Source organism: Tasmannia lanceolata, unplaced genomic scaffold (genome assembly GCF_043159265.1).
Source record: "Tasmannia lanceolata isolate RefF3 unplaced genomic scaffold, GAP_Taslan_0.1 ptg000002l, whole genome shotgun sequence".
NCBI lineage: Eukaryota > Viridiplantae > Streptophyta > Magnoliopsida > Canellales > Winteraceae > Tasmannia > Tasmannia lanceolata.
Window position 1 is genome coordinate 1,411,068 of NW_027518679.1, and position 14,401 is coordinate 1,425,468.

Consider the following 14,401-nt stretch of genomic DNA (forward strand, 5'->3'; position numbering starts at 1 on the left):
GGTCAGCTCGGGAAAGTTTCTGGGGTTTATGGTCAGCCAGAGAGGGATAGAGGCCAATCCAGAAAAAATCAAGGCCGTGGTGGAGCTCGCTCCGCCGAAAACCATCAGAGAAGTGCAGCGACTGACAGGGATGATAGCCGCGCTGGGGCGCTTCGTCTCAAAATCTGCAGAGAGGTGTCTCCGTTTTTTCAACGCAGTCAAAGGCCTCAAAACCTCGCCCTGGACAGAGGAATGCCAAACCTCCTTCGAGGAGCTGAAGCAATATTTGTCCTCTCCACCGCTATTGACAAAACCGGAGCCCGGTGAGGAGCTAATCTTGTATCTATCTATAAGCCCCCTAGCTCTGGCTGCGGTCCTAGTTCGTGAAGAGCGCAGCCAACAAAAACTGGTCTACTACGTTAGCAAAGCCTTGCACGACGCCGAAATAAGGTACCAGCGGGTCGAGAAATTGGCTTACGCGCTGGTAATGGCGGCCAGGAAGTTGAGACCGTATTTCCAAGCTCACACGATAAAGGTCCTAACTGACCAGCCGCTTAGACAAGTCCTCCATAAGCCAGATACTTCAGGACGATTGGTTAAATGGGCCGTGGAATTGAGTGAATTTGACATCCGGTACATGCCCGGGCCCGCAATCAAGGCTCAAGTATTGGCAGATTTCGTAGCTGAATGCTCCATCCCCCAGCAGATCGCCGAACCTGAAATCGCCCAAGCCCCAGCAGCGAAAGGTGCTACTACAGCCGGAGAACCAGCAGAAGATGGAGCCAGAGCAGGAACCATCCCCCTGCCACCAGTTGAGCATGATCCTTCAATCGCCGAAGCACTTTGGGAAGTGCACGTGGACGGATCCTCAAACAATGCTGGTTGCGGAGCCGGTCTGGTTTTAACCGGGCCGGACGGTTTCGCACTAGACTACGCCTTGAGGTTCGGCTTTCGCGCTTCCAACAATGAGGCTGAGTATGAAGCACTCCTCGCCGGAATGAATCTTGCAGTCCAGACCGGAGCCCAGAGATTGAAAGCTTACTGTGACTCCCAGTTGGTCGCCAACCAAATCCAAGGTATATACGAAGCCCGCGACGAGCGAATGATTAAATACCTCTCCCAGGTCCGGCAACTATCCTCCAAGTTCAGAAGTTTTGAGGTTGTCAGAATCCCCAGAACGGACAACACAAAGGCAGATGTACTGTCCAAGCTGGCCGCATCCGGATACACGACTCTCGGGAATATATGCATGGAGTTCCTACAGGCCTCCAGTATCGAAAGAAAGGCTGCTGAGATAATGCAGGTGGAACACGAGCCCTGCTGGATGGATGAGATCGTCGACTACCTGCGTAGTGGGAAACTGCCTGAGGCCAAGAGAGAAGCGCGCAAGGTGATCCAAAGAGCAGCCCGTTTTTCACTTGATGGCGAGAACTTGTTCAAAAGATCCTATACTCTCCCATACTTAAAGTGTCTCCAGCCCAGCGACGCCACGTATGCCCTGCAGGAGACACACGAAGGTATTTGCGGGGAGCACTTGGGGGGCAAAGCCTTGGCGATCAAAGTCCTCCTTAGAGGTCTGTACTGGCCGACGTTGAGACAAGACGCGCTGACCCTGGTAAAGAGATGCGAGAAATGCCAAAAGTTCTCCCCCACCATTCATCAGCCCGCTGTATCTATGGCCCCAATTGTCAGCCCGCTACCCTTCGCTATTTGGGGGATGGATATCTTGGGCCCCTTCCCACCGGCCTCCGGAAGGCGAACCTTCGTAGTGGTGGCTATTGATTACTTTACCAAATGGGTGGAGGCTGAACCTCTAGCCCAGATCACCGAACAGAATGTGCAGAACTTCTTCTGGAAATCAGTAGTCTGCAGATTCGGGATTCCTCGCGCCCTGATAACAGACAACGGCAAACAGTTCGACTGCCTAAACTTTCGGAAGTTTTGCTCCGACCTGAAAATTGAGCAGAGGTTCACCTCCGTAGCACACCCACAGACCAACGGGCAGACAGAAGTCACAAACCGAATCCTGCTGCAAGGGATCAAGAAAAGACTGGACGAAAAAGTTGGTCGATGGGCAGATGAGCTGTATCACGTCCTATGGGCCTATCGCACCACCCCGCGCACACCAACGGGTGAGTCCCCATTCAACCTGTCCTTCGGAACAGAGGCGGTAATACCTGTCGATGTAGGCACCCCGTCCGCTAGAATTTCCAACTTCAACGAACAGCTCAACGGTGACGGGCTCCGCGCGAATCTTGACTTATTAGAGGAGGCCAGAGAAGAATCCCGAATAAGAGTCGCCGCCTACAAGCAGAAAGTATCTCGCTACCATGACTCGAAGATACGCCCTAGAGAGTTTCGAGTTAGAGATCTTGTCTTAAGGAAAGCTGCTATCTCCCAACCCAAGAAGGCCGGAAAGCTTTCACCAACCTGGGAGGGGCCTTACCGAGTAAAAGAGGTGATTCGCCCGGGAAGTTATAGACTGGAAACACTCGAGGAACAACTATTACCACATGCCTGGAACTCGAAGAACCTTCGCAAATATCATCAGTAGCAAAGTAGCCGACACACACAAAAAAAAAAACTTTGTAAATATCTCCTGAATGTGAATGAAAGAACCTTTTCTTTTTGCAAATGCCTTCGTGTCCGTCAGATTTCGAAACCCAGTTCACTAAAACTAGGGTACTCAACGTTTGGTTCGCCACGGCTTGTCTCCAAAAAGACCGGGAGCCCACTCCTGGTCTGGAACCAGCCCGGATGCATAAACCAAAGCTCCTTCGAAACCCAGTTCACTAAAACTAGGGTACTCAACGTTTGGTTCGCCACGGCTCGTCTCCGCAAAGACCGGGAGCCCACTCCTGGTCCGGAACCAGCCCGGATGCAAAAACCAAAGCTCCTTCGAAACCCAGTTCACTAAAACTAGGGTACTCAACGTTTGGTTCGCCACGGCTCGTCTCCGCAAAGACCGGGAGCCCACTCCTGGTCCGGAACCAGCCCGGATGCAAAAACCAAAGCTCCTTCGAAACCCAGTTCACTAAAACTAGGGTACTCAACGTTTGGTTCGCCACGGCTCGTCTCCGTAAAGACCGGGAGCCCACTCCTGGTCCGGAACCAGCCCGGATGAAAAAAACCAAAGCTCCTTCGAAACCCAGTTCACTAAAACTAGGGTACTCGACGTTTGGTTCGCCACGGTTCGTCTCGGCAAAGAATCGGGAGTCCACTCCTAAGTCCATGACTCCTACCTGGAGCGATAGTTACGCATCATACAAAAAAGCAGTATAAACTAGAGACGGACAAGCATAGAAGAGTTAGACAAACAAAAGTCTTTCCATTCATATGTTAGGGCCTCAGAGGACCATTACAAAAAGGGAGTTGGGCCTCCAAGGGGCCATTACAAAAAGGAATCAAGAAGTCGCCAAAAAAAGGAAAGAAAAAGAACTCAAGGCGCCTCATCGCCCCCATCCCGCGCTGAATCTGCCCCCGGGGGCAAAAGTGCGTCAGCTACGGCCGGCTCCTCGCCAGTGAGCGTCGGTGGATCAGGTATAACCATCCTCGACAGGTCAACGCCCGGATTGGAATCCTTGACCTGCCCAAGGCAGTCAAAGAACCCTATCTTGTAGGCCTCACTGGATAGAAGAAGGAGTTCGTCCTCCTTCTCCTGAACGGCAGTCGCCTGCCTCGATAAGGCTCTCTCCCTCTGAGCGTTGAGGGCTTCCATCGCTTCCTCCTTCTGCGCGGCCAGCTGAGCGACAAAATCTTCTCTCAACCGCTTGATCTCGTCGGCAGATTTTTCAACGGACTTCTTCAGCTCCTTCGCCTCCTTTTTCAGCTTCCCATTCTCCTCCTCAGACTTGGTTATAGCATCGGAGAATTTCTTACTCTTACCCCGCAGATCGTTGAAGTACACTCCGATCTATAAAATACAGAGGAGCAAGTGTTAACACAAGGAAACAAAACAGAAGGCGAACAAAGAGTAAGCGTACTCGTCAGCCATCTTACCTGATAAAGAGAAGAAAATACAGCCTCTTCGGCCGTAGCTGGCGGCTCGTGGAGAACCTGTTGCTTGTCTTTGTCAAGAATACATTTAGTTTGAATCTCTACAGCCACCCGGCTCTCTCCAAGGCCGGAATCAGTCTTTTGGACGGCCCAGTTCGGCCGAAAAACGTTATCACCGGGCCTCGTCGGGGGCGGGAGGGTGCCAGCAGATGTCGCCACGGTCCTCGAGGACCCCGCGCCCCGGCCGGATGAACTCACCAGTTTCACCGAACTCTTGACCTTGGGCGGGAGCGGCGCGTCCTGAGTCGGAGCCGGACTCGCCGTCTCTGGGGCCTTCCTTTTCTGGCCCTGACGGACCGTCCCGAAGGCCCCCTTCCTCATCTTATCCACTAACGACTGCTGCTGCATCTCTGAAAGATAGACGAAAACAAAACCAGTCAGAGACAAAAAAGAAAAGAAAAGAACAGCGGAGAGAAGAATTTTAAAGGAGGCTATCTACGTACGTGCCCGGGTCGGAGTACTAAGGCCCAACCCAACCAAAACCTCTTCCCCTTGGAAGTCTGAACAATTAACAGGCCCCTCCCGGTCCAGCACCTCCCGAAGTAGAGCGAGGGTTCTCGCATCTTCACCCTCAAGGAACGGTTTGCGACTCATCGCGACTGTATCCGGGGTTCCCCATTTCAAAGGGACCGGCCAAGGCTCGCTGGACTCCGCGTCCTCGACATAAAAGAACCTGTTCCTCCACAGGTGTATGGAGGTGGGAATGCCAGTGATCATTTTTATCTCCGGACGCTGGCTAATGTAAATCCAACCACCACCCTTGTGCTTCTTCAATTGCGCACATGCGCGGAACAACGGTACTGACAAGTCCCTCTGAAGCCGGCCCCGAATGAGGTATACAAACCCCATGAGCAGCCTCCATGAGTTCGGCGCCACTTGGGCCGGAGCTAGCCCGTAATGCTGAAGCACCAAAGCGAAGAAGGGGTGTAGAGGAAATCGGAGTCCGGCCCTCAATGACTCGTCATATATGCAAATATCGGAGCTTTCGTTACAGGCTCTATCTCCCTCCGTCGCCTCCCTCAGTCCAAACCTGGATGGGATGCAGTACTTATCCCTAATCACTGCCATGGCGGACTCATCCAGGTAGTTCTCCTCATTGAGAGCCTGTATGTTGTAGGTAGGGTTGGCATCCATACGGGCCCGTGCCACGACCTCAACGGCCCGGCTAGGGTGAAACGTTGTGGACGCCTCGCCGGCGTCACTACCAACACTCCCCCCTTGTGGGACGTAACTATCCGTTAGAAGCGGAGCGGTGTTCAGGTCTAATATCGCCTCGTCCTCCCCCTCCTCATCACTACCTATAACAGTCACACTCGCCGTTTTCGGGGCCGGTGACCAGGTAGGCCTATCCTCGATCCTAATCAACGATCTAGACCCTGAACTACTAGAAGACGACTCCCCCGAGCCGGACTCAGAACTAGAGCTACTAGACATGAAAGCAGGAAAAGAAATGAATGAGACGCGCTCAAGAAAAATTACCGGATCACACTGAATGCTCCCGAATCCACCGCCGTTCACAAAAACTACACGACCCGAACTGACCTTCGCCGAACTGAGCTTCGCCGAACCGACAGAGAAAAAAGAGGAGGAGAAGGAGAAGTAAAAAGTGAAAGTGAGGAGGTAAAACCCACTCTTATATAGATTTCTCTGAGGCGGTGTGCATTAAATGAAGGGCACACGTCTCGAGGACACCCGAGGGATGCCACGTGTCTTGTATTAATGGCGGGCACAAACTTCGAGACGAGTTCCAAGCAGTCCGGCCCAAGCCGGACTGGATATGACGCGTTTCGCAAAACGACAAAAAGCAGTCCGGCCCAAGCCGGACTGGGTCGCTAAACGACAAAAGGCAGTCCGGCCCAAGACGGACTCGATATGACGCGTTTCGCAAAACGACAAAAAGCAGTCCGGCTTCCGGACTGGGTCGCAAAACGACAAAAGGCAGTCCGGCCCAAGCCGGACTGGATATGAAGCGTTTCGCTAAACGACAAAAAGCAGTCCGGACCAAGCCGGACTGGGTCGCAAAACGACAAAAGGCAGTCCGGCCCAAGCCGGACTGGATATGACGCGTTTCGCTAAACGACAAAAAGCAGTCCGGACCAAGCCGGACTGGGTCGCTAAACGACAAAAGGCAGTCCGGCCCAAGCCGGACTGGATATGACGCGTTTCGCTAAACGACAAAAAGCAGTCCGGCCCAAGCCGGACTGGGTCGCTAAACGACAAAAATCAGTCCGGCCCAAGCCGGACTGGATATGACGCGTTTCGCAAAACGACAAAAAGCAGTCCGGACCAAGCCAGACTGGGTCGCAAAACGACAAAAGGGAGTCCGGCCCAAGCCGGACTGGATATGACGCGTTTTGCAAAACGACAAAAAGCAGTCCGGCCCAAGCCGGACTGGGTCGCTAAACGACAAAAAGCAGTCCGGCCCAAGCCGGACTGGATATGACGCGTTTCGCAAAACGACAAAAATCAGTCCGGCCCAAGCCGGACTGGGTCGCTAAACGACAAAAGATCCAAAATCCGGACTGCCCCCAATTTCCGGACTGTTCCAGAATCCGGACTGCCTCCAGATTCCGGACTGCTCCAAAATCCGGACTGCCCCAAAATCCGGACTGCCTCCAAAATCCGGACTGCTCCAGATTCCGGACTGCCCCCAATTTCCGGACTGTTCCAGGATCCGGACTGCCTCCAGATTCCGGACTGCTCCAAAATCCGGACTGCCCCAAAATCCGGACTGCCTCCAAAATCTGGACTGCCCGAATTTCCGGACTGCTCCAGATTCCGGACTGCCTCCAATTTCCGGACTGTTCCAGAATCCGGACTGCCTCCAGATTCCGGACTGCTCCAAAATCCGGACTGCCCGAATTTTCGGACTGCTCCAGATTCCGGACTGCCTCCAATTTCCGGACTGTTCCAATTTCCGGACTGCTTCATATTCAGGACTGCCACATGACAAGCCTCGTATTTCCCCAAGTCACCAAAATAACTTGGAGAACTGGGGGGCAACTGATGGGGTGCGACAACGCAGCAGCCTGTTAGCTTTCAACACGTGGCTAGAGGAGGGCCCACCGCAGGACCCTCGCCAGCAGGGGTAGTTTGGTAATTCCCTCGGGGTAGGTGAACCTGAACCTATAGCTGGTCGACACCTGCGTTGGAGGCATTAACTCCTTACCTACCCCAAACCTTCCTTATAAAAAGGCTTCCAAAGCTCATAAATCGGGGATTGAATTCTCACCCACCACTCTTAAAATACCCTCTTCACTCCGGCTCATACTGACTTGAGTGTCGAAGGGCCTGTCCGGAGTACACTCCGGGTCGGTCATTCTAACCTCGTTTGCTCCTGTGCAGAACACAGCTCATCCGGACTCTACATCCCTCCAGCTCGGCTCTTACGTCACTGCCATATCTGTTAACCGATTTTGGGCCTAACAGCCCTCATCCAACGTGCCAACTCAACCCACGTTTCTTTGCACCATTTTAACTATCAAATCTATCGTAAACAAATGGGTTCTATGCTAACTTTTGAGGATTCTAATCCAACGAAGGGTGGAGAGGAGTGTCGTTATGAAAGCCATGCATGGTAAGAGGAAAAGGGATTAGCTCTCATCCCTAGCTTTCCTCCCCTTATCTTTCTCGCTTATCTTTCCACCTCCTCAAGACTCTTGATCTTATCCCATCCTAACCAACCCATCTTGGCCCTTAGATAAAACCCGATTTAATCCTAGCATTACACCCAATTCCCTTTTACCCTTCCCTAAACTACCCCCAATTTGGCCTATAAATAGGACCCTCCTCACCCTTGTGGAAAACAATTTCAATAGCCTACCCTCCCCACCACAAATTCAACAACTCCATTTTTCTACACCTCCAACAGCCCTCATCACTCCATTTTCCTACACCACAAACAACATCCCACTCTCCCTCTCCATTCAACTCATTCGGTCACCCTTGGGGCTCATCTTCTTCAACTACGCGGTGATGGCGTCGGAATCCGGGTCTGCGATCGCGCGGTCGGTAGAGAGCCTCCACGGGGTCTGCAATCACAAACAAAGGGGGTCAGGGGGGTCCGGGGTGGGTCCCGGACGACCACTTCGAGACCCAAGTCAGATTCTTTGACCAATCAGTATAAAGAACAGCGAGAAGAAGAGAGGGTTCGATCATGTTTACCAAGGCCAAGGCGCAGATTCTTTTCTTGGTGTGTGGGTGGATGGGTCGGAGGGGACTAACAGGGAGAGTGGGATTAAGTTCCCGGCCTCCTCTGCTGTTGCCCTGCCTCTTTCTTTTTCGGTTGTCTTGTGAAAGATCCAAAAGAATCCTCCGCTCTTCTTCCCTTCTCCCTCTTTTAAGGGGTGGTGTGCGGACCTTTTCATCATTATGGAGAGAAAATCTTCCTTGGCGGGATTGGGCCGTTCCCCTGTTTTGACGGTGCGCGTGGTTTTGCTGGATAATCCCTTCCATAATTTGTGATTATGAGGTTTGGACGGCGAGAAGGTGACACGTGTTGCAATCGCATGGTCTTGTCGTTTATCAGCACATTTCCTCATGATGGTTAGGCTTTATTGGTGCATGGACGACACGTGGCGAGATTTGGGAGTAGTGCCGTATTTATGTCCCATCATAATACCCCCTTACTCCTTTGGTCCATTGAATGGGCCAAGGGAATAATGTCTGGTCAAGCGATGCCATGGTGAGGGCATTTATGGGGGCTCCGGAGTACGAGGAGACGTGCCGTTTTATCCGGCGGTCATCCCCGGGAAATGGTAGCGTCATTATGTGGCCTCCGGTCGATTACCCGATAGAGAGGAGACACGTGTCGGGTGGGTCGCCTTGTTTCGAGACACAAGGGTTTCTCCCTCGAGCTTAAAAAGGAAGACCATCCCGGCGTTCTGTCATTGCTTTCTTTCTGAGATAGGTGTTTCTCCGCACCTTTTCCCTTTTTTTGGTAACATGTCTGGTTCCCCTTCGCCGGTTAGGGGCAAAGCCCCTCTTTCCCAGGAATTGTCGAGTGACCCCGACCTGTCCTCCGACTCGGAGGAGGACCTTACGGCTCGCCGGAAAAGGGCTCGGAGGGATTCGGGCTTTCCCCCCCTTCGTCTTTCCTCCTTGCTTAGGAAGGGCAAGTCGTCTCGCTCCCGTGTCGCCAGGGAGTGGTCTTTTTTCTCCAGGGCCTGGCGCCAATATGATGGCGTCGGAATCCGGGTCTGCGATCGCACGGTCGGTAGAGAGCCTCCACGGGGTCTGCAATCACAAACAAAGGGGATCAGGGGGGTTCGGGGTGGGTCCCGGACGACCACTTCGACACCCAAGTCAGATTCTTTGACCAATCAATATAAAGAACAGCGAGAAGAGGAGAGGGTTCGATCAGGTTTACCAAGGCCAAGGCGCAGATTCTTTTCTTGATGTGTGGGTGGATGGGTCGGAGGGGACTAACAGGGAGAGTGGGATTAAGTTCCCGGCCTACTCTGCTCTTGCCTTGCCTCTTTCTTTTTCGGTTGTCTTGTGGGAGATCCAAAAGAATCCTCCTCTCTTCTTCCCTTCTCCCTCTTTTAAGGGGTGGCGTGCGGACCTTTTCATCATTATGGAGAGAAAACCTTCATTGGCGGGATTGGGCCGTTCCCCTGTTTTGACGGTGCGCATGGTTTTGCTGGATAATCCCTTCCATAATTTGTGATTATGAGGTTTGGACGGCGAGAAGGTGACACGTGTCGCAATCGCATGGTCTTGTCGTTTATCAGCACCTTTCCTCATGATGGTTAGGCTTTATTGGTGCATGGACGACACGTGGCGAGATTTGGGAGTAGTGTCGTATTTATGTCCCATCATAATACCCCCTTACTCCTTTGGTCCATTGAATGGGCCAAGGGAGTAATGTCTGGTCAAGCGCTGCCATGGTGAGGGCATTTATGGGGGCTCCAGAGTACGAGGAGACGTGCCGTTTTATCCGGCGGTCATCACCAGGAAATGGTAGCGTCATTATGTGGCCTCCGGTCGGTTACCCGATAGGGAGGAGACACGTGTCGGGTGGGTCGCCTTATTTCGAGACACAAGGGTTTCTCCCTCGAGCTTAAAAAGGAAGACCATCCCGGCGTTCTGTCATTGCTTTCTTTCTGAGATAGGTGTTTCTCTTTTCCCTTTTTTTGGTAACGTGTCTGGTTCCCCTTCGCGGGTTAGGGGCAAAGCCCCTCTTTCCCAGGAATCGTCGAGTGACCCCGACCTGTCCTCCGACTCGGAGGAGGACCTTACGGCCAGCCGAAAAATGGCTAGGAGGGACTCGGGCCCTTCCTCGGGCTTCCCCCCCTTCGTCTTTCCTCCTTGCCTAGGAAGGACAAGTCGTCTCGCTCCCGGTCGCCAGGGAGTGGTCTTTTTTCTCCAAGGCCTATCATCAGGGGATGGAACTGTGCGGCCAGGTTTCGAAGATGGGTAAGAAGATTGAGGATTTGAAGCGGGAGAATGAGACATTGTAGAGAAAGGTTCACTCCCTCAACGAGCAACTGCTTGAATACGAGGTGGACCCCTTGCTGGAGAGCTCCTGGGAAGAGGAGGGGGACCCTTCAGGAGAGGAGTCTTCTTCTGATTAGTTTCTGGCTTCTCCTATTTTCCTGTTTCTTTTTCCTTTCTTCCCCTTTCTTGTCGGGGATTTTGGGGCCTGCGTGCCCTATGTTTGGTTTCTTATCCCCCCCTTTTTTGTAGGCCTGTGGGCCAAAAGGATGTGAATGGATGGTTTTTATGAGTTTGTGCCGTATTTCTTATGCTGCTTTTCCCATCTGTTTGGTTGCTTTTCCACTGTGTTTGGTATATATTTTCCTTGTTCCGAGGAATTGTGACGCTTTGCCCAAACCTGCGCGGGGTTCCGAGCCTTTACCTAGCGCGTTTAGTTTCCTCCGCCTGTTGGGTTCGTATGTCGAGCTCTCGTGCCATGACTCTGGGTCTGGGCGCGTATTTTTCCTCTAGTGGCTTTGAGGTCGGATCCCTTTGCTTGGTTTCCCCTCTCCGGGACCTTCCTTTTCATAAGGTGGGGAGGGATTGAAACTGGGCCAGCGCGAGCGATTTGAAGTCCGAGCCCTTCCTTTGGCCAGGAGGCGAGGATTCGAAGCTGGGCACACGTGGTTGGTTCGAAATCCGAGCCCTTCCTTTCACTAGGTAGTGAGGATTCGAAACTGTGCACGCGCGGGTGGTTCGAAATTCGAGCCCTTCCTTTCATTAGGTGGGGATGTTATAGGGATGGCTTGCTGGGGAAGTTATTTAGCTGTAGGGGTAGCAACGTCTTTTCAGTCGGGGGGGAATGGCGCTTCGATTTTTGGCGGTTCCCTCGAGTTCCCCAATCGGCGCCACGTGTGCACGTCCCATCCGATTAGACAAGGAGGGAGATTAATCGACGCGTGTCGAAACCCTAGCTCTTTTTAAGGCCTTTTTGGGGATTTCATTCTTGTCTTATTTCTTCGTCTTCGTCGGGTGAAGTGGGCTTCCTTCTGCGGCGATTTCTCTAGGTGCTGCTCTTCACCAACTTCTCTCTGGTTTTTGCCCTTCCTCGTTTGTCTGCCTCGGTGAGTTCTGTGCTTTTTATTTTGTCTGACATTTGGTTATTTTACGATGCCTGTCGCGACCGGTTCTCAGAGTCCGTCTACCGAGTCAGTAGAAGTAGTGGAGAGGGCTCCGCCAAGGAAAAGGAGGCGGTTGGTAAAGGGCGGGCGGGGGCGGCTCTCGAGATGAACAGCCACCCAGGGAGTTGGAAGATAGCTCCTGGTCTTCTGGATCATCGTTGGGGGCCGCTCCATTTGAATCTCCCACTCGAGTTTCTTCTGCTCGTGAGGCGGAGATTAGGGACATTCGTTCTGGTGCCGTTATCCACCCTGGTCGGGTGGCGTCCTGTAGGAGTACTTTGGAAGAAGGGGCGGCGGAGAGGATTAGGAGGGAGTTTCATATTCCCGAGGATTACGGGATTAGGGTTCCTTCTTTTGGGGATGGGGTGTGCGAGGGCGTTACGGAGGAAGAGGTAGCCTTCTACGTAGAGGCTTTCTAGGCGGGGATTAGGTTTCCGCTCTTGGGTATCATAGTAGAGGCCCTCGAGTTTTACCGAGTGGCCCTCTCCCAACTGGCGCCCAATAGTTGGCGTACTCTCTTGGCTTTTGTGGCCGAGTTCGCAAGCTGAGTGAGGACCTTGAGAAGGCCCAAGCCGAAAAGGCGGCGCTTGACGACACCGTTTCTCAACTTCGGGGGGAACTCCAGCTGGCCGAGGATGGGAGGAACCGTGCAGAAAATAACTTAGTGGTGACCCGACAAACTTTCGCTGAGGAGCTGGTGAAAGCGCGGAAGGAATGGCGAGATTCCGAGGAGTTTTTTAAGGCCGCAGCCTCGTTTAGCGTGGATATCGAGATAGACGCTTTCGTCGAATGTCGGCGGCGCGTTCGCGAGATTGATCCTTCCTTCCCTTTTGAGAAGTTGGTGCACGAGGCCGAGGAAGCCGTTCCGGATGATCTTTTGCCGGAGCCAGTGGATACCACGAGACCGGTCGAGGATCCGGCGGTTGCCCCGGAAGCTCCTACAGTTATTGAGACCTCTGCGGGGGCTCGGTGAGGCTCGGATGCCTTGGGATTTTTTGCTTCTTTTTATGGTTCTATCGATGTGCTGGGTCTGTAATAGCTATTTGAACTCTCTTTTTTTTTCTTTTTTTAATATATACAATGCGTCGTGGGCCATTTGAACTTTCTGGTATGTTTCTTCGCGGCGGGTTTGTTAAATTCTAATTTGGTCGGCGAGAATACTTCTGGTGCGCCCCTGTAGGGCGTTTTGTTCGTGGAAGGGCCATCTTCCCCTCGAGTGATCAGCTCGGAGTTAATGGGTCCCCCTGCCCTTTTAAAAAGGAGAGGTCTTTTTTTTATCAGGAGCGTTTTAAGGTATTTTCGGGGGGATCAGCCTAGATGCTACCTCTGTCCCACTCCCTGTCTTCTTCCGGCCCTTTATTCATCGTAGGCCGGAAAGTGGAGATGCGCATGGCTCAGGTGGGAACACTATTCCATTAATTTGTAAAGGGGAATACATGGCCTTGTTCTGGAAATAACAAAAAGAAAACAAACAGAACAACCGTCATGACTTAAAAGAAAACACGGACCTTACCCTTTCTTTCTACTGGTAAAACTCTCGGAGGTTATCCATGCTCCAACTTCGAGGGACTGGGGCCTCGTCGAGGTACTCAAGCTTATAGGCCCCGGGGCGTAGCTCTCGGACGACCCTGTAGGGTCCTTCCCATCTCGGTGCGAGTTTTCCGGTGTTTCGGGGGTTGGATACCTCCGCCCGCCGTAGTACTAGGTCTCCGGGCTTTACCATGCATTTTTTTCAATCGGGCGTTGTAGTATCGTGCCACCCTTTGTTGGGAGGAGGCGGTTCGGAGGAGGGCTTGCTCTCTTTTTTCGAGCACGAGATCGAGAGCGTTTCGGAGGAGCTCAGAATTTCCCTGTTCATTGTAGTTCTCCGTGTGGAAGTTGGAGAGGCCGATTTCCAGCGGAATGACCGCTTCGGCCCCGAAAGTCAAGCTAAAAGGGGACTCCCCGGTTGCGGTCCGGGGCGTTGTCCGATAGGCCCAGAGGACGCTCGGGAGTGCTTCTACGCAACACTTTCCGGCTTCTCCCAACCGCTTCTTGAGGCTTTGGAGCAAGATCCTGTTAGTTACCTCCACCTGTCCATTGGCCTCCGGGTGTGCCACGGAGGCGAATCGGTGTTCGATGCTCAGATTATCACAGAACCTGCCGAATTCAGCACTTGCGAACTGGGGTCCGTTGTCCGTTACGAGTATTCTCGGAATGCCGAAACGGCAGACCAAGTCATGATAAAAAAAAATTCTCTGTTGCTTTTGAATTTGGCCTCGCCACGGCTTTAACTTCGACCCACTTGGTGAAGTAGTCGATGGCGACGTACAACATCGTGTGCCCCCCCAGGGCCTTTGGAAACGGCCCGAGCAGATCCATGCCCCACATGGCGAAAGGCAGGGGCCCTGCCACCGCGGTGTACGAGGTGGCCGGTTGACGGGGGGTGGTAGCGAACCTCTGGCACGGGCTGCATTTTTTGACAAATTCCTGGGCGTCTCTGAGGATGGTAGGCCAAAAGTAGCGGTGCCTTACGACCTTCTGGGCTAGGATCCTGCTGCCTCTGTGGTCTCCGCAGATTCCCTCGTGCACTTCTCGTAGTGCGTACTGCGACTCGGAGGGTACCAGGCATTAGGGGTGGACATGGTTCGGTTCGGTTCGATTTTGGGCTAAACCCAGAACCAAACCATATATAATCAGTTCCCTGAAATTGGAACCAGAACCGAACCATATATGTATGGAACCGAACCGAACCAGAACCATATATAATCGGTTTGGTTCGGTTCGGT

At 52.8% G+C, this 14,401-nt stretch overlaps 1 protein-coding gene across 1 annotated transcript; it reads left to right on the top strand.

Moving 5' to 3' along the window:
- Positions 1-466: 466 nt before the first annotated feature.
- Positions 467-2,533, top strand: LOC143882111 (uncharacterized). The gene is made up of 2 exons (XM_077385524.1): positions 467-1,594; positions 1,973-2,533. The coding sequence occupies exons 1-2, from the start codon at positions 467-469 to the stop codon at positions 2,531-2,533; spliced, it is 1,689 nt and encodes a 562-aa protein (XP_077241639.1).
- Positions 2,534-14,401: the final 11,868 nt, after the last annotated feature.

Excerpts from the sequence above, each read along its gene's own strand:
- LOC143882111 (XM_077385524.1), top strand. The coding sequence starts at position 467 with ATGGCGGCCAGGAAGTTGAGACCGTATTTCCAAGCTCACACGATAAAG. Across the intron at positions 1,595-1,972 it reads GACAAGACGCGCTGACCCTG|ACCAACGGGCAGACAGAAGT; the intron begins GTAAAGAGATGC and ends GCACACCCACAG.